A 20311-nucleotide genomic window follows, 5' to 3' on the forward strand; every position below is an offset into this window, starting at 1 on the left:
AATTTAAAGAAGAAATTATATGCCCCTAAATCTCTTCGAACTTCAAGAACAATTTACGATTGAGACTTTTTCTGACAATATTGACAAAATTTGAAAAAAAAATGGATCAATAGGTGCTGGGATATCTGAAAATTAAATTCCACCTTCGAAGCTAGAGTTCGATCTAATTTTCAGTGACCTTCACAGTCTTCTGTTCGATAAGGGAGTTTGCCGTTTTCAACACAGGAAATGAACTGAACTTAAAAAGAAATCAAAATTCATTCGCAAAAAATGAATTTGGGCCTGGAAAAAATCATCGCTACCTATATAGAAATCTGAACTACGTTCATCGACTCTTATAAAATCAAAAATGAAACCGCAAAAAAAATTCGCTCCTGAGCTTTTTTAGGTGAGCCAAATTGATTTCCAAGATTTTCCTAAAAATATAGAGATAGCCCTAAGTTGCCAGCTACGCTCATTGACTCGAAAAAATTGGCTTCATAAGAAACAAAACTGCTTACATCAGAACACATCACTGAAAATTTTGAATGCTTTTGTGTTTTTGCCAGATCTACACCACAAAAAGCAATGTTTTAGATTTGGCAAAAAAAAAAACAATTTTTTCCACCATTTTTTTTTTCAATTTAGTTTGCAACATTCAAAATCCCATAAATTCATAGAATACATCGCAGATGAAAATTCATTTCAATTTCGAGCTCAGAGCAACGCTTTCTATCACGTGATAAAAAAAATTATGTCAAAGCGTACTCTTTAACACAGAGGCGACGCCTCGTTTTATCAACACTAGCGAGAACACGACAAAAAGCAGCACTATAAAAAGCAATAAATTAAAGTAAAAATAAGCCTCGAAATAGTAAAAATGCGGCTACGTATCGGATTCGATCTGCGACATACTGCGACCTATAATACTTTCGACCTATAATACAAATAAGTGAATAAATTCTACTTTCAATGAAAACTTTTATTTGCGAGTTAGCTTAGAAAAAAACTTCCGCTTTTTTCTATTCGAGTTTGCCGTCTTTTTAACATAAATAATCAGTTAAACCAAAAAATATCAACTTTGAGCGTGAAAAAAAGTTAAATCATGACGACTTATGCTAGCGTCTTCAATTACAATCATTGACGCTTTATAGTTTCCATCTAGCACGGTGTTATTGTTTAATTTGCTTGCCTCATTTCAATTTCGAATGATTAGTAGAACGAATCGGTATTTCGATATCGCCGCTTGTGCGATATCGAAAAAAGAAGCGCGACCTTGATTTTGATTGGATGTGAAATGTCTTTTGGTCTATAATACCTTGAAGAAGTCTACCAAGTTCTGCACAGTGCCAAAATCATAAGTCATCTGGACGGACTCCGACCTCACATTCACTGCAAAATCTACATCTGTGTTACTAAGTGGGCTCATCTCAAACACTATAGTGATGAGCGAATTCTTAGAATTATCTTGCACAATGGATAAGAGCTGAGGCGGTTTCGTAGTCTTCACGTCCGCTTTGGTGTCGATGCTGCCGTCTATTTCAAGTCTGCCAAGGTCAAACTTCGCCTTCAAGTAATCAGGAGTAGGTTGTCTCATTAAAGAAGTCTTCAGGTTTGTCATGCTGAATTTAGACACATTATGCATCACCCCTCCCCCTATGTCTTCATTGAGCGTGACCGAAAACTTCTTCAGGTTTACTCCCACTTCAAGTTGGATGAACTCTTTCGGGAGCAGACTGTAATTCATCATGCCGCTATCTTCATTGTCATCGTAACCGAGAGCTTTGTACAATTCGGCTTTGTTTTTCGCGTCATTCATTCCCTTTTCTATCTCTTCTGTTACCGTTGTTATCATTTCTTCCGACTTCGCACTGCTCTTTTTTGAGCTGCTTCCCCAGCCGAACCAACCCCCGCTCGACTTTTCCTGCTTCTTGCGCTTCTGTTCTTGAGCAAGAGCGTCTTTAGTCAGCTTCACAGCTTGCTGTGCCAGTCGGCGACATAGATCTAGATCGAACACGTCCAGAGTCTCTTCAGCGATGGCCTTTTTGATCTCTTCTTGTTCAGTTAGTTTGGAGTTCGGCTTGCCGTACACTTTCTGCATGACTTCCTGATACTGCAAGCAGGTGTCTCTGTGCATCTTGATGTTCTCCCATTTCCACACGTCTAGCTTGGGTCGAACTGTTTTCACCAGCACACATTTGATAGCAAAATCCCATCTAAAACGCTATGTATATAATTTAGGAAAGACAAATATTTTAACTTTTTCGGAACGCTTATTAACGCTAAAAACGTTTTGATCAAAAATTTATCAAAGTTTTGACCGAAAAATGGCAGTCTAAATCTACCCTTTTACTTCAGAACATTAACTTCTAAGGAACTATACTTTTTACGAGAATCATAATACCACAATTACTCAACTTACTTTGCTTTTGGAGAAGATAGATCTTTTGGTCGGAATTTCTTGTACTTGTTTTTCATCCGCAACAGATCAGCAGATTCTACTAGCGCTATGGCCGAGTGGACCTGTTTCTTGCTTGCAGCTATGGCCACGTCATGGATCACCATGTCCATGAACAGCTGAGGCTGACCTGGATTGCAATTTCTGGGGTTGGGCACTACCCATACTCGTGCGTCTGAGGAGAGTGGTTTGACCAGGTACTCATATGCGGGAGGCAGCCGACCGCCTTCCTTTGCAATGGTAGCCTTCAAGATGCCCTACAAAGTAGCATTGTAATCATCACAATTGTTTCATTCAGGTTGGTCCGGTTTTAACAACTCTAATCGCGTTCTTCAGCCTTAAATCTGAGCCTCACTGAACAAATCTTTCATCTACTCTAACCGGGTTGAATATTCAGTCTTTCTTTGTGCCAGGGTAAGTAAATTTGCTCATTTTTTTTCTTCAAAAAACCAACATTTTAATGGAGGTCCTGATCCGCTAAATTTAGAGTAAAGTAGTACTAGACTGGGTCGAAGCTGTGTTAGGCTTGTAGTTTTCGATCTACCAAACACAAAAATTATTGCAATCATGAAAAAGTTTGCAGGCCTCGAGGCACGCGTTTTGAGCTATTGCAACAACTTCCCTATTTAGAAAACCAAGGCTGGCAAAAAAATGTAATTTTTCCTTGTCTTCTAGATTTAAGATAAATCCAAATAAAAGTCCCCAAACATTCGATTCATATTGATTGTGACAACAAGACACATGCAAGGAATGAGTGCCTGCTATAAAACATTATAGAAACAAATAGGAAAGATGCATTGTACCAACATGTTTTGTACGTACCAGAAACTGAAATAAGAATACTCCAATTAGATCAAAAATGTGTCATAAATGTTTTTCAATGCTTAAGAAATGAGGTTAATCGCAAATTAACCCAAGCAAAGCAAAAAACGAGGAAAAATTTATAAAAAAATCACTACCAGTAAATATTGTCAAATATTTAGCCAGATTTTTTTGTGCTATATTATTGATTGATTTTTGTGCTATATTATTTAGTTGTGTTAATGAATGTTATGTAATGTACCTTCATGGCGTTTTTGTCGACTGCGGCCTGTTCCGAATAGAGTTTGGAGTGAGTCGTGAAGTAGAGAGACAGACTGCGCAATTTAGCCACCTAAACAATTACATCTTTAATGTCAATGGCAGTGCGAAAAAAAATGTTTATTGTGAATCAAATTAATCTCCAAATTCCAATACAGACCTCTCAAGTTAGTTGACAAATGTTTCCAAATGGTCTGCACTTGGGTATATTTAAACGACATTGTGTTAAGTAGATCCTCCTTTGGCAAAAAAAAACATGCTTTCGTCAATTAATTCACCTTGAAGAATGCGTTCGACGTCTGTTCAGTGACGAGAGTCTCCTCCCATTTGCCATTGCATGTGCGCAGAGTGAGGCTCTCCAGTGTGACTCCGAGGGACACTTTGCAGCTGGGGTCAGTGGTCCCATCTTCCAGTCTCACGTGGATGTTGTTCACTGTGATCTGCAGATTCCTCACTATCGCCATCACCTGCACCACATAGTCAACATCCAATTTAGAGTAGAACAAAAAAAGACATTGATACTTCTTTACTGTAATGGAGCAGTGTGACACTTTTTAGGAACAAGCCGAACGAGAACAAGGATAGCCGGTTACTGTTACTTGAAAAAATATAAAAACCAAAAAAAGTAAGCCAACGTTATTCAAGTAAACCTAACTTTTTACGTTTAAAGTTAAGCTATTGTAAACTTTTAAGCAGTTAAAATAAGACTGCTCGCTCGCTCGCTCGCTTTATTCGCTTGAAATAAGACGAAAAGTCAAAAATTTCAAACCGTTTTTCTCGACACGGGGAAAAATGTTTGAAATTTTTTGATGTGGTTCGAATTGCGACTAAAAGGGCTTTGATATGATATATCATGCAACCCAGTCCAATGATTATTTGTGGTACCTAATTTTGCGCGGAAAACAAAAAGTAAAACACACCCGAATACAAAGTTCCTGCCCGTTTTCAATGGTCGGATCAAGAACGAAGATTACGCTGTAGCTGTATAAGTAGCAAATAACTTAGGGCAAAAAAAAATTCTTTTTGTAATTATTGAACTTCCAATTTTTTCTTCGTTAGTTCCTTCAATGTTTATTATTCCTGGTATACAAAACAATTACATCTTAGATTTCGGCGTAGCACATCAGAGGGCGCTATAATCGACGACCGAATAGTAACTGTAGTAACTGAACCATTAAAAGGCCCACAAAAGATGTTTAATAACAACCAGACAAAAAATGAAATTAAATAAATTCCTAAATTTAACAAAATATTAATTTAACAAAACAATCTGTTCTATTCGGAGTACACCAAACTAATATACGATAATTTCCAAACGCTTACAGCTTGCAGTATAATCCACTTGAAAGAAATTATTAATCCAAGGAAGAATCGACGTGTTCCAGGAAAAAGTGAAAGTTAAACAAGTTGTTTACAGGAAAAAAAGTCTAGTACTCGATTTTATAACACTTACTGATTGTCATTTTAAACCAAAGAACCTGGTTGTTAAACAAGTAGCGCGGAATGTTCAAAATACATTCATCCAACGCGCAAAACAATAAAAGTGAAATTTTAAACTGAGGCCGAGCTTCACACAACTTACGACACAAAACAAGAAAGACGCTGGCGAAAAAAACTTGAAAATGCTCAAAAACATTATCCATCAAAATGAATAAAATTTTGAAAGAAAAACAAGCCAAGACAATACAATAAAAATTAGCATCGGAAGAACACTTAACAAGCAGTAACAAAGCCGAAAACACTGTAGCGGATAGGCCAAAACCTAATAAGCCGGAAAAATGCAAAAACTACAAAATATTTTTACACAGAGGCGAAGCTGCGCTTCGCACACTTGCAAGAACACGGCAAAAAAGCAGCTCTGTCAAGTGAAGAAAGAAAAAGTAGAAATGAGCCTCGAATTAACAAAAACTCGGCTACGTCTAGGATTCGAATCTGCGACCTGCAATCAAGAGATTTTGAGTCTCACGCACTATCTACTCAGCCACGCAAGCTTAACAACCGACAAACACTAGTTACGAATAAAGCAGCTATATATGCTAATAACTTGCCAATCAATTTAGCATAAATGGTACAAATTTGGAATACAACAAACTGAAGGCATCCATACTAACTTTGCATGTAACAAATTGCGAAGCAAAAAGCCACCTTGAGTATAAATTATGCATTTCATTAATTTGCGAGATATATTGAGTTAGAACATTTCTGAAATCGAGTTTTCATTCATTTTTGTTATGTTGTTTGAAACGACGTGCACAATAATGAAAATGTACATTATTGGGGGTGCCGCACCAATATTTGCGCCTTATGTTGGAAAAAAATAAGGTTCGTATTATACACTAGATCCACAAGTGTTAACAAATCGCGTTGGTAAAATCACAACCAACATGATAAGCAAATTTCAAATAGGACAGATATTTGAAATGCTAACTTGCCACAAAATATGCCTGTTGCGGCAAATTTGTTGCTAACAGAGGCTTCCAGGAAATGAGCCCACTGAAAAAAGTTATTTACGGAAAAAAATTCAAGAAACCCGTTGCAATGCACTTACTATCGCAAGTGTAGAAATATCTTTAATAGGATAGCACACTCACCCCCCTAAGAAAATGTACACTCAAGATGCATGTTGCATGATAAAAAATCGACCTTAGGTCATAGTTTATTGGATGAAAGAAAAACAGTGTATGTCTACCTGTCTGAGTAGGAATCCGTCCTTCTTGTTCTGCTGTTCCTCTTGGTCTTTATCTTCTGCAAGTAACTTCTGACTGCGCATCTCTTCAATCTTGGCCAGGGTTCTCAACTTGTCCTCCACTCTACGCTTCGTCTTAGTCGCCTTGTCTACCTTCACCACTAAAACACAAGAGCGAATTTCGACCTCTTGACCTCTCGTTCATACATTTTACAAAATCCGTTTTTGAATGACTAACCGTAATTTTTTTTCTAAAGGGGCCTTGGATAAAAAAACGCGCTTATTGTTAAATTTTAAGACACGAGAGAATATAAATTAACTGCATGTTTTTCACAACAATAAGCACAGAAGGGCGAAAAACAGAGGAGTTAAAATGCATGACCGCCTTTTCTTGTTCCCTTTACAAAGACAAGTAATTTTAAACGGTGCTTTAACTCGCCGTGTGAAGGAACAACGAGTAGATAAATGCCATCGATCAACACATTAGCCGGCTGCGAAGAGTAGTTGAATGGACTTATGTGCACCAGCAGTTTTCCAATGTGCCCAGCACGCAACGAATAGCCAGACACTCCCAGCTTCTCCAGAATATCCGGTCTCAATTCCAAGTTCTCGAACTCAATCTTTCCTTCTAGAATATTCGTCTTGGCCGAGTTGGGGTCTATGATGACGTAATCCTTGAGCAGGTAGTCCACTGCCCATTTCAACAGACCTTCCAACATAGCGTAGAATTGAAACTTAAATACCTATCTAGTCAAATTCAAAGTTCAGTCATATGTCCATCTAAAATACAGAAAAAAAAATGTGGACCTAAACACAACCTATATTATTTATCAAGCATCATATGAATAAATAAATGGTAAATCAGTTAACTTAAATTGATCAAAAAAGGAAACTTGATCAAAAAAGGAAAAGGATCCCCTGACCACCCAAAGGGGTCCTCCTTGGTACTATTTTTTGACATCTATTTTTGGTCAACCAGCTGAAAAATTTGGCAAACTTTGGTCGGAAAAATCCATTTAGTCCACCAAAACAAGCCGAAATTTTGAAAAATTGTTTTGAAAACCCGCATCGAGAACATCCTAGATCCCCCAATTTAAAAACAGAAGCTGGAATAGCTTTAGAAGCAAAGAATGTTTCGTAGTAACAAGTCGTTCCTGCTCTATAATAAACAGGTAATTAATTTGCTCTGTAGCTGAACATCGAAATTAAATTCCGCTAAATTGAAAAGCTCCACCAAAACGTTACACCAGACGGCGTCAAATTCAACTGCAAATTAATGGCAACTAATTTGGAGCTTCTTCGGTAAAAATAAATACTGAGCGGACTAGCATATATAACAAACTCGATTAAACTAACATCAAGACTAACTAATACCAAATTCAGATAGAATTCTCTCTATTTTATCTAAATGTTTGTAACTGTAACAAAAAAGAGCACACATTGCGTTCGTTAATACGTGTTGGACAAATCGACATTTGCTACATTTATTGGCTGCAAACTTCTGTTACCATAAAACGATTTGCGTTTCCGTGATAAATAAGGTCACCGCTCTGTGAATCGAAGCATCAAAGCAGCGAACAGAGGAAACTAGTTCGAAAATATCGCCATGACAGTTTCACACCCCCTTAAAAGCAAACTTAATTATAGAATAACCAAGTTACAGAGGCCGAAATAAATTCACCGGCAAATCAAACCTAAGTAGGGATGGCCCAATATAAAAAAAACAGAAAAACTAAGACCTCGAAGCGAGCCACTTTTTGAATATTATTTTTGCTAGTGAATATAAGCGAGTATGCATTGAAAAGCATTTCAGCCATAAATTTAAAAACGAAAAACATGTCATCGGCTAAAAATATAAAAAGGAAGGAAATTAAAATCCCTGACTTTTTGGGGAAAAGGATGTCAGCTAGATTTGATGCAATTTCCAGGCTAAACGAACCGATCACTTTGCACAGTGCTGAACAATTTGATCCCCATTTATTTGTAGATGACTATTCATTCTTTAAGGACATATCAAAACATTCTCAGTTACTTACAGCAATTGATATTCCTTAAATTTTTTTAAGTAGTTCACCGCAATAAATCCCAGGTTAAATTACTAATCAAAACCAAGAATAGCCAATTCCGTAAAAAAAGCAGAGAAAATTCCGACTACCGTTTTTTAAAAAAAAAAAGTTCAAAAATCTAATTTTTTTCAATTGATGACCATAACAGAAAAAGGAGGATGTGTAAAAATTTTCAAAAAACGTTTTTTACTGCTTTTACGGGGCTCTAAAATATTTAATATCCTCGCCGAACATGATTTGATCCCAATTGACTTTTAGTCAAGGAGTGGATCGCAATTACTAAGTGTATCACTAGAAAAAGCTCTATCTTGGAGAAATGAAGATTTGATAAAGCTGATTTTTGATCCACGCCAGTTTCTCTCTACGGTTAAAATTGTGTTTCTCAACTCAAAATGTTGTTACCAAATTCGGGCGCAAAGGAAAAGCCACCATCTAAATTTACCACAGCGGCAAAACTGAGCTGCTCAAAAAATTCGATACGAAAAAAAAACTTTGCTTCTCAAAATCGAATAGACACGGATTTCGAACTTTTTTTGACGAAAAAGTCTTAAGGCAGATGTCGAACAAGTCTTAAGAACTAAATTATTTGACCACAATTAAATTTTATTCATTGAGTGTATCGGGAAAAAGACAATATGTACATAGAATGAAATATCTTTATCTTTATTTATCTTGAATGTACATATAATGAAACATCTTGGATTGTTGTGATTAACTTATTAAATACATAAGTAAAGTTTCGACGAACGAGATATCAATAACTGGGTAGACATGGGGGGATCCAAGAACTCTATTTCTTATTTACATTAAGGATAGGCCGCCATTTTTTAAAACAAAACCACGCTTTATTCTTCGAAGACTGTCACCATTTCTGGCGAACCCGGGTGTACTCCCACTGTGTGAGAGAAAACTTGGGTTGCGCGAGGCATATGCGATTTCTAATTGCATGTTAACTGCGAAATAACACCAATAGAGATGAGGACGACTTATTCAAAGTGACAATCGTGGAAACAATTCTTACAGTGGACTGACAACCGATATCGGTGTGCATGGAACTTTCGGAAAGAACCATCGCCGATCACGATGCAAAAAACATGCAAGACACCAGGAGTTCAATTGGATTAAAACCTATTCAATGGAAGTACAAAACGCAGCCTTCGACGAATGTGACATATCCTGCGTATGGAAGAGGAGAGCCCTGCAACTAGAACCATACTCGGATAACTTCCAGTCAGAGCAGAAAGACAGAGGGAGGAAAAAGATAAGGAACAACACACAATACTGGCGTCGACTTGTAAAAGAGACGGGATTAGACCCAACCGAGTTGGATACTATAAGCTCGGACAGTGAGAAGCATGGCGCAAAAGGGTGAACAAGTGGAGGCAACACTTGAACGCATGGTAAAAGAATAGAGGAAACCAAAAAGAGGTCCTCCCAACAGCTCCCGATGACACGAATGTGTTATGCCACTTAAAAAATCACTAGAATGCCCTCACTGCGGAAAGTTTGCTTGAACTCCGGCGGCATCCCGATTTATATAAAGAGGATCCATGGAACACAATATCAGAGCATAAAAAACATTCTCATGCGAGAAATGCCAATGAATATTTAAAACTGAGAATACTGCAAAAAAATATATCAAGAAATGTCAAGGAGACATCTACACAGGAAACATAAAAAGCTGTTCCACGCGCGAGACAGTGAGCCAACAAATCAAGTAGAAGCAAGAATTAACAACAGCAAATATGTGACAAGTGAAATCGCCATACGTATCCGCAACCAATCTATCCGAAATAGAAGGATGTGTAGAAGGTGAAAGAGAGCAGAGCGTACTCCTAGTGGGGGACTGAACACTGTCAAAGTTAAAATCAAGTTTGCTGCTCAGATTCATGCCCTACCAAAACCAAACGATGCCATCGAACGGAAGTTAACATGTTTTTTTTTTGGCTGGAAAACTTATGGGACAAAAAAACTACGCTTAAGCGCTAGTGAAAACGTTGACGAACGAGAATGATGTTAGAGCCACACTTTTCAACGAAGTTCAAAAAGATCAGCAAAATCCTGGCAATAAGAAAATGAATTTAGTTGTGAGAGGGGCGAAGCAATCTGACTCGACCGTAATCTAGTTGGCAGTATCGAGGAGCAGACATTGAAAAACCAAAAATTCAAAAACGACTAAATGAATCAGTAAATTTGACGAACGCACAGGAAAACAATTAATGATCCTCAAATGCAAATCCTCCTTGTTACGGTCCCCGTTCCTGTGCAAAGCAAAAGCACTAGATACAACATAAGCTTTCAGTGAAATTTTCATCAATCCTGTATTTAGATCGTCAGAGCAAGCATTGCAGTTCAATCTCAGAGCATTAAAGCGAAAAGGCAAAGGAAAACGTCCGGGCCAACTTTTCAAAATCAAAAATGGGAAGGTTATTAATGCTCCATTAAATTGAATGGATCAGAATTTTTCTTTCGAATTCTGTTGCATGTTTAATTGTCAATGCTTTCTTTCATTTCGGAGATGCTTAAGTATATGTCAGTCACTTCTGCTTATCTAAAACCTGACTGGACGCTTCTCCCCCTGAATCATCTCTATTCTACTTCTTGGGCATAATTATTCCACTATTTGCCGAAATGATCGCCCTAATAGGACGCATGGAAACGTTTTATTAGGTGGCAGTGAAAACTTTGTCGCCTTTATTGAAGTACACTTCACTGAAGTGTTTGATTTTGAACTCTACTGTTTGATTGGTTTTAGCAACGAATTATTGGTTATAATTTGCTTAAACTTTCCACCTCGTGGTTCCAGTTACTTTATTCCACCGTCATTTGCTGAAGTAGATTCCTTATCTTGCTTCAAAACTACAGGCTGATTTTTTCAACCACCCTCACATCATCGGCACGTGTTGAGAAACTTTAATATTCCTTCTGTTAATTGGGAAGCTGTTCAGATGTCAAGACGCTCAGATGATCAACATTTAATAGGTTTTTAATTAATGAACACAAGTTGTCACACTTATTGTCCACCTCTGTTCAGAAATAAGGTAATGTCCTTGATCTGGCCTTCTTTTCCAATAAAGCCGAATCTTGTTCTCCATTAGTTTATCTGATAATTATCCTGTCGTTCTTTCGCGTAATGCTGAATCAAACGAAAAAAATATATACACCAAAGCCCAATTATTGATAAACTCATTTGATCACAAAAAAAAGCTTTCTCTTGAATATGAAAAGCATTTATCTAATTTCATCGCTAATTCCGTAGGTTTCAATGTGCACTGACTGAATTTTTTGAAACTCAGCTTATCAGTTCTGCCTGATCAAGAAAAGAAAGCGTTGAAATCTTCATTATTATGATTCTTCTCTAGGTGTACATCAATTTAACAAACTAGAAACAGCGCGGTGTCGCAGAATTGGTCAGGATTAATTCTATATTAATGAATTCAGTGTAAAACTTTTATTCAATTAGATGAAGCAATGCTGCGTCAGAAAACTAATTGTTTTCCAACCAATGAAGACTTCATAATATTGAAAACCTTGATCAGTACAAAGATGTTTCCCTCAGTTATCTATTCGGTTGACAATACTGCCAGCAGTGATTTACAAAAGTTCGAAATAATCAACCAATTTTTCAATCATTATTTCAATGCCCTTATGCTACTTGTTTGATTAATCCACACAGTGAATTGCTCAGTATTTTAACATATATCTTAATGAAGTTGAATTTGTCGAGAGCAAAACAAAGTATCTCGCCGCAGTTCCTCATAAAAATTTCTGTGCCTGCGATGAAATTCCCAATTTTGTTTTCAAACGCAAAACATCTTACCTGGCCCCATTTATCTCTCATTTAGACACATCCTTGATTCATGTTTTTGGCCCAGTTCTTGAATAACTGCACATATATATCACCAATTCATAAAATAAAGAGCAAAGCTTCCGTGAAAAACCATCGCCGATTCTCGATGTTGTCAAAGCTATCTTTAATTTCGGAAAGATTATTATTTAATTTCATTAACGACAAATAGTTCTTGCAGCTAAACAGCAAGCAACTTGGTTTTCGTAAAGATCACTCTTGTTTTCCGCTTCGACGACAATGGTAAGCAGCTGGTGTTATATCTCGACTTTCAGAAAGCATTTGACTCCGTGTCGCTTGCTTTTCTTCTAACAAAACTTTTCAATCGGATTTGACAACAGCCTTCTGTTTTTATTCAGATCGTACTTAACGTAACAAATTCAGCGAGTGAAACTAACGGAGTCATGTCAAGCACTCTTCTTTATTGCAAGCGGAGTACCACAGGTTAGTGTTTTTGGACTTTTACTTTTCCTGATATTCATTGACATGCTGTTGTGTTATTGCTTTTCGGATGATATTAAATTAAGTACCTTTCTTTTGCCAGTTTTTAGCAATATGCAGGCAGATTCAGATGTTCCTAAGTTAAGATCTGCCGATCACGAGCTAAATTTTAATAAATCAAAATGCGTTGCGTTGCCACTTGGCATGAAACCTCAAGCTCCACAGTTTCTAGGCAATAACGAATCTAAGAAATAACAAAGTCTCAGAAATTACAAAGTAAAAAGCTATTTAATTACCTCCGGCACAATGTACGGAGAGATGTTAAATTTGTACCAATCATGCATGACATCAGTTCTGCTGTATGAATACCCGTGTAGTTCAAAAACAATACGACTATCCAATTTTTGAGAACTCTAATTAAGCTGGTCTCGAATGGCGCTACAAGTCCAATCCTTACATTTATTTTCTGACTTAATCAAATTCATTGCAATATACTAATTAAACCATATAACTGATTTTTTTTTCAATTCGCCCTGCACAAATTGCTTAGATGTTAATAATTTTTTCAACATTCAGCAACCTACCCGATTATTACCAAACGCTCATTTCATGAGGTTGAAGCCACGCAAGTCCTCAAAAAATATCACTTCAAATTTATTTCTACCGGATAGTGAATGTCGTCAATGACTTCGTTGAGTTGCCGGGTGACAATATTACTGAATCATCAGATGTGTCTAACAGGCATATTTGGAACTTTCTTAACAACTTATGCTCATCAAATATAACTTCTATATTTCCTTAAGTGGACTTTGAAATACCGATGTTCTTTTTATATATAATATTACAATAATTTTGATTGTTATGTTGCTCCAATTTAAAAACTCCCTGAGAAAAATTGAACTATTCCACTACAACTACTACTGAGAGATTACAATTTGATGAAGTCAATTTCTTAGTAAACGCCAGTTTCTTTCTGGGGTCAAAATTGTAATTTTCAATTCTGAATTAATTTTTAATTCTTGGATAATCATGCTTTGCTAAACTGGATTTTTGAGCAACACCAGTTTCAGTCTGCCATAAAATCTGTGATTCTCGTTTCGCAAACTCACATTACAAGCGGAAAGGAAAACCCACCTTTACATGCAACAGATGCTAAGTAGAGCTTCGCAACATTTGTTGCACAACAAAATTGTTGCATTAAAAATTGAGCAGAAAACAAAACGCAGATGCCGAAAAATTTTTAAAAATCAAGCTGCATTAACTAACTGAAAAGCCAAAAACACACCAAAAGTGATTTTTTTGCAATTATTTCCATCCATTTTTTGTATCACATGCATACTATCATCAACATAGAATAAAAGATCATTCTGACTAATTCTACATCCTGCTTTAAATTGCGGTCAAAATTAAGCTTCTCCAATCTAAACCCTTGTTTCAGTTTTCGTGGGAGTAAAAAAATAAACTTTTAACATTTATTTCGGGCAATTTGTAAAAAAAAAAAGTTATGACAAATAGTTTCACAATCTTTGCCAAGTCATCATAGAGAAAAGTTTTCTTAAAAACTGCTCCATGGCTTCGCTCGAAATATCACTTGAAAAAATTTTAATATGTATGATAAATCACTCAACCCATTCCGATGATAATTTGATAATTGTGGTATCTGCTGTTCCGTGGAAACCATAAAGAAGACAAAAACTTATCGCACCCAAGAATACAAAAAATCTTTATCATTTTCAATGGTCGGAACAATTACCTGATTCGACTAGAATAAAAAGGATTTTGAAAAGCAAAGAGCTCATCCAAATACAAAACCTCTATAGCGCAAAAAAAAACTTATTGAACAGAATTTTCTTTGTATCTGTATCACAAGTATGCTATTATCAACAAGGAGTGAAAAATCGTTTTCTCTTACTCTATTTCTGTTCTAATCTGCCGTCAAAATTGAGTTTCACGTTCTACGCCTAATTGCATTTTCCTGGCGCAAAGAAAAATCAATTGTCTACATTTATTTACGGACAACTTGTATAAAAAAGAGTTATTAAAAATGTTTTACAATCTTTGCTACGTCATCGTTCCGAAATTGATAAAAGCGAGTCACTTTCGGTTGATCAAAATAAATTGGTTCTCACTGCTTTTCCGGGGCTCTTAATTAATTAATATCCTTCCCAAAACTGCTTTGCTCCCAATTCACTTTCAGTCAATGAGTGGATGGCAGTCATTGAGTGTATTCTGAATATCTTGCAAAATTAAGATTTGACGAAGCGAAGTTCTGGACAACACCAATTTCATTCTCACCAATTTCAATTTAGAGATTAAGCGAAGAAACAAAAAAAAATATTTTTGCGAAGGATGTTAAACATTTTAGAGAAACAGAAGTTCTTTATAATATTAAACATCCTTCGCAAAAATTAGTTGATCCTAATTGAGCTTTTACATTTGAACAAGACAGTTTGCATGTTAGATACATAAATAAGATATATAAATAAGATATTAAGATTTGTTTAACGATTTTTGTCAGGCCATCATTCCAAAAACTTTTAGATTGAATCATTTTCTGTTCCTGAAAAAAAAAACATTAAAAACAGAACATTGTGCAGAAAACATTTCGAGACATTGAGGGAGAAAACAAGAATACAACAGTTTTCTCTTTTTTTTTCATGGCTCGAAGATTATTAATATCTTTCACAAAAATGATTTGATCCCAATTCACTTTCAGTCAATAAAAAGAGTGCACTCATTAAATAAATCACAAGAAAAGTCTAAAATCTTGAAAATTTCAATTTGACATAGCGAACTTTTCAGCAACGTCAATGTCATTCTCTGGTCAAAATTATGTTTCTTAATTCAAAAGGATGTGCCATTTAATGGCGCAAAAGGAAAGCCATATCTCACATTCATTTGAGTGGATTTTTCTATAGGTAACTTACTAAAACTTTTTAACTATCTCCCGTCAGGTTAACATTCCGAAAGCATTTTGAATGAATCATTTTTTGTCGATTAACAGCAGAAAAAATGAAAAGCTGTATGAACGGTTTCACGAGACAATTTTCACGGCTTGCTCGAAATTAGACCACAAATCAAACGGGATTTCAGCGACACTGCGAAAACGTTTCAGAACTTTTTTGAATATGTTCGAATCACTATTAAAAAAGCTTTAAAATGAACAGACAGGCGAAGCGGAAGTTCGCAACACTTGCAACACTACATACACAGAGAATGGAAAGCTAGCACAAAAAATCGAACAACAGCCTAAGTCGAAGAACAAATAGAACATTTCGAAAAAACCATAACTACAAAATTTTCAAAAAATTGTCTGAAATGATGTTCAAATTAAAAACACAATAACTGGCGTTTAATAAGTATTCAGACACAAAAATTGATCGGCAACTAAGCCGGCAAAATGGTTAGACTCCCGTTGAGCAAAATTAATCTCAATTGAAAAACTTCTGAAAGTTCCGAAAATCTAAATTTTTACGCTCCCCCTTCCGGAAACACACAAGCATAAAAATCTGATTTTCCTTTAAAATAACGATTAAATAGGTCACTTACTCGATAAAACCTGAGCAAAAACAAATAAAGACAAACAAATCAGAGAACAAAAAAAAACGAAAAAAATACAAACTTAGAAAGTTTACAAATTACATTAACAAATCATAACTCTTTCAATTACAAAAGAAATAATTAAAGCACAGCAAAAATCCGTAACAAGGCAACTAAGCCGACCAAACATTAGCAGACACGCAATAGGTCGACAATTTTTCAAAACAGAATATTTGCCACTATCAATTTTATGGCTATTGGATAGGGGCATATTGTCTCAAGTTTCGAGAATAATTATTTTCAACTAAAACACTTCGAAAATTAAATTTGCGCAGCAAAACCTAACGAACAAAGCGACTGTAAAAACAACGGTATCTCTCTAGTTCAAAGCTAACTTATTTGCATAAAAAAAGAGAAAAACTGGATTTTGAAGCAGAGGCGAAACTGAGATTCGCACCATTCACTATACAAAACACAAAAACCGGTAAATCGAAAACATAAATTTTTTTAAAGAATGTCGAAAAAACTAGATCTATTAAATTGAATAAGTCACGACATTAGAATGGGAAATTCGGAAGAAAAGTTACCAAGTGGTACCAATGCCGAACATACTTTGGCAGGAAACGTTTTCAGCTGAGACAAAGTTCAAGTTAAGACTTATGAAAGTTGATAAATTCGCATAGACCTATGAGCACCCAAAAAAAGCTTCAATCGCTCGTCAAATGAAACAATATGAGGCCACTAAGCCGATATATTATCGGCCAAAACCTATAAGCCGAAACAAAAATAAAAGAGACGAAAAAAATTTGAGATTTATAAAAAGTTATAAGTCGAATAGAACCCATTTAAAAAACGTACACAAAATGCCCTAAATTTGTTGTTAAAAGAGATTTTCAAAAAAAAAGAATCCAGATGAGTCCTGTGAACAAAGTTATTTACGGGAAAAAGTCTAGTGCCGGACTGCAATGCTCTTGCATATCGCAAGGAAAATAACAATATCTGGTCGAAAACCTTAATATCATGTACAATTGGTTATAGTCTGAAAAACATAGGTCAAAAATTCAACCGTGAACCTTTATTTCTTAGAGGAGAGGCACATATTGAAAAAAATGTTCCTTTTTTCGCTGGAAAACAGTTTCCGATGTCAAAATTTCAACCGTTAACTTTTAGTAGTTAGAGGAACGGCACAACTGAAAAATGTTCTTTTTTTGCTTGAAAACTGTAAGTGCAACTGCTATGTCCTGTGACTATATCTGCGGATCAATCAATTCACTTAAAAAATCAAAAAAATCATTGCTGTTCCGACCAGGTGTAATTAGTTTTTTCTTTTTTTCTTTTTCACAAAAAATCAGCCACCAAAACTAATCATCGGAGTGATATATCAAATGAAAAACTTTTTATGTGATAAAACAAAACTTGATGATATTCCAAAAAAAAATCCGAGAGTCGAGAAAAACCGGTTCAAAACATTTTTTCTTTCGAGCAATTAAAGCGAGCGAGCAGACTTACAACAGCTTAATTAGGCTTAATTAAAGACATAAAAACTTAGTTTTGGTCGAGTTTAGTAATTATTGGAGTTTTCTGGTGCCATTTCGGGAAAAAAAATCAAAAAAAAACGGCAAACATTATGATTTCATTTTTTCCTATGGAGTTTTTTGATTTTTTAACAGCTTTCTAGAAAAACGGTTGTCCAATTAGCTTATTTTACATTGACTGACGAAATTGTCTAAGTTCTAGTTTTTCGTTCAAATCCTTTTATCAGACCACGCAGAAGAAACGACACTTAATTGAAAAAATTTTATTTTAGTATTTTTAAGACTATGGTGGTAAAAATGTGTACTATTTGTTCAGTAACCATCTATCCTTGATAAAGGATAGAACGATAAAAACATACATCAGTTAAAAAACTACAACACATTTTTGGAAAAAATGAATCTCTTTTTTAAAAAAAGCAGCCAAAAGGCAATTACCAGCATTAATTGGGCAACTAACAAAACCGGCATTAAAGAAGATATTACTAATCAATTAAGTGATCACTGAGCCGAATACGTCTCAAAATACGTGGGTGTACACACATTGAGCTGAAAACAAAAAATGCCACAAAAAATTTTAACCGAAAAAAAAAATTTGAGCGATAACGTTTTTTAAAACTTCAACTCATATACATGAAATTGACGCAGGAATTGATTGAGCCGAACTGATTTATCAAACCACTTGCATCACCACACACACAGAATTGCAAGCTAGCAAAAAAATGAAGCAACAGCCACTAAGTCGAAAAACAATTAGAGAATTTCCATAAAATTTCCGGAAACACACAAGCATAAAAATCTAATTTTCCTTTAAAATAACGATTAAATAGGTCACTTACTCGATAAAACATGAGCAAAAACAAATAAAGACAAACAAATCAGAGAAAAAAAAACGAAAAAAATACAAACTTAGAAAGTTTACAAATTACATTAACAAATCATAACTCTTTCAATTACAAAAGAAATAATTAAAGCACAGCAAAAATCCGTAACAAGGCAACTAAGCCGACCAAACATTAGCAGACACGCAATAGGTCGACAATTTTTCAAAACAGAATATTTGCCACCATCAATTTTATGGCTATTGGATAGGGGCATATTGTCTCAAGTTTCGAGAATAATTATTTTCAACTAAAACACTTCGAAAATTAAATTTGCGCAGCAAAACCTAACGAACAAAGCGACTGTAAAAACAACGGTATCTCTCTAGTTCAAAGCTAACTTATTTGCATAAAAAAAGAGAAAAACTAGATTTTGAAGCAGAGGCGAAACTGAGATTCGCACCATTCACTATACAAAACACAAAAACCGGTAAATCGAAAACATAAACGTAAACACTTGGACACGTTTTTGAAACAGAAAAATTCACTTTTGAATTAAAAAAAAGTTCTGGCCTGGTTCGAACACAGAACCTTTCCCACCTCAAGCGGAGTAGTTCTCTCAAAAACCATGTGCCTGAAAAGCTAAAAAAGTTGGACTTTGATGTAAGCCAAGCTATCATGTGTTTTTCTGTAAATATTTTGTTCAAAAAAAATTGCCGTGATGCGGCAACTAAGCGAACAAACATAAGATTAACGATAGTCCTGAAAATTTTTGAAAAGAACATTTTGTCTTTAAAAACTTAAGACATTACTTCTCAAAAGAACTGTCAATTGTAACAGTAGACGGATAAAACTTAAATTTGCACGTTAATGAAGTCTAAAGATTCAAGTGATTTTGTTAAACAAGTTGTTAACCCGAAAAAAGTCTAGATTCCAGTTTGATAACGCTTGCTTATCGCAAGCGTAATGATTTATCACTCGACCCATTTCGATGATAATTTGATATTTGTGGTACCTGATTTTGCGTGGAAAACCAAAAGAAGACAAAAACTAAACGTACCCGAATACAAAAATCTTTCCCATTTTCAACGATCGGAGTGACTGCAATAAATAGGATTTTGAAAAGCAAAACGCTCGGCCAAATAAAAAAATCTCGGTATTGCCAAAAAATTATTCAACTGAAATTCCTTTGAAGAAAAGCGTGGCTCTTCTTGGCATTGTCGAACGAAGAGTAAAACTGGATTTCGACGCAGAGGCGAAACTGAGCTTCGCACCATTTGCGATACAAAACACAAAAGCCGCTAAGTCGAAAACATGAATTTTTTAAAAGAATGTCGAAAAAACTATTTCTATCAAATTGAAGAAGGCTAGTTTTGAAGCAAAAACATGCCACGAAATTAGGATGAGAAATTCGGAAGAAGAATTACCAGGCGGTAACAAACTTTAGCAGGAAACGTTTCAGCTGAGACTTCATAACAGCTGAGATGTTACAAATCCGCCCAGACCTAAAACACACAAAAAAATAATTCGCTCGTCAAATGAAACAATATGAGGGCACTAAACCAATATATTATCGGCCAAAACCTAGGAAGCCAAAACAAAATTTAGAAAAAACGAAACAAAAATTTGAGACTTATAAGAAGTAATTAAGTCCCCCTCAAAAACACACACACTCAAGCAAAAAAAAAACTTGATTCGCTTGTAAATTTAATCAATATTCGGCCGAAACAATAAGAGCGAAATCTATAAAACCGTAAACAAAACAGAAAAAGACATGTCAAAAAATCGAGTTGGTCAAATTACAAGTAACATAAAAAGCAAATTTCGAAAAGAACATATTTAAAATGCCAACATGCACAAA

The 20311-nt window shown here is 35.4% G+C and overlaps 2 protein-coding genes across 9 annotated transcripts in view; one reads left to right on the plus strand and one right to left on the minus strand.

The window, feature by feature from the left end:
• The window catches only part of LOC134842733 (intermembrane lipid transfer protein VPS13C-like), a 102132-nt gene extending 95152 nt beyond the window's left edge, over positions 1–6980 (minus strand). For all 5 annotated transcript variants that reach the window (XM_063859203.1, XM_063859204.1, XM_063859205.1 and 2 more), the window contains exons 1-6: positions 6643–6980; positions 6207–6364; positions 3796–3984; positions 3501–3590; positions 2402–2694; positions 1298–2195 (exon numbers count right to left, since the gene is read on the minus strand). In XM_063859203.1, coding sequence (XP_063715273.1) covers positions 1298–2195; positions 2402–2694; positions 3501–3590; positions 3796–3984; positions 6207–6364; positions 6643–6922 — 1908 coding nt within the window. In that variant the 5' untranslated portion in view covers positions 6923–6980. The remainder of the gene's footprint in view (positions 1–1297; positions 2196–2401; positions 2695–3500; positions 3591–3795; positions 3985–6206; positions 6365–6642) is intronic.
• Positions 1–20311, plus strand: part of LOC134842735 (WD repeat-containing protein 7-like) — a 625416-nt gene that overhangs the window by 371109 nt on the left and 233996 nt on the right. The window lies entirely within an intron of this gene.

Source organism: Symsagittifera roscoffensis, chromosome 3 (genome assembly GCF_963678635.1).
Source record: "Symsagittifera roscoffensis chromosome 3, txSymRosc1.1, whole genome shotgun sequence".
Taxonomy (NCBI): Eukaryota; Metazoa; Xenacoelomorpha; order Acoela; family Convolutidae; genus Symsagittifera; species Symsagittifera roscoffensis.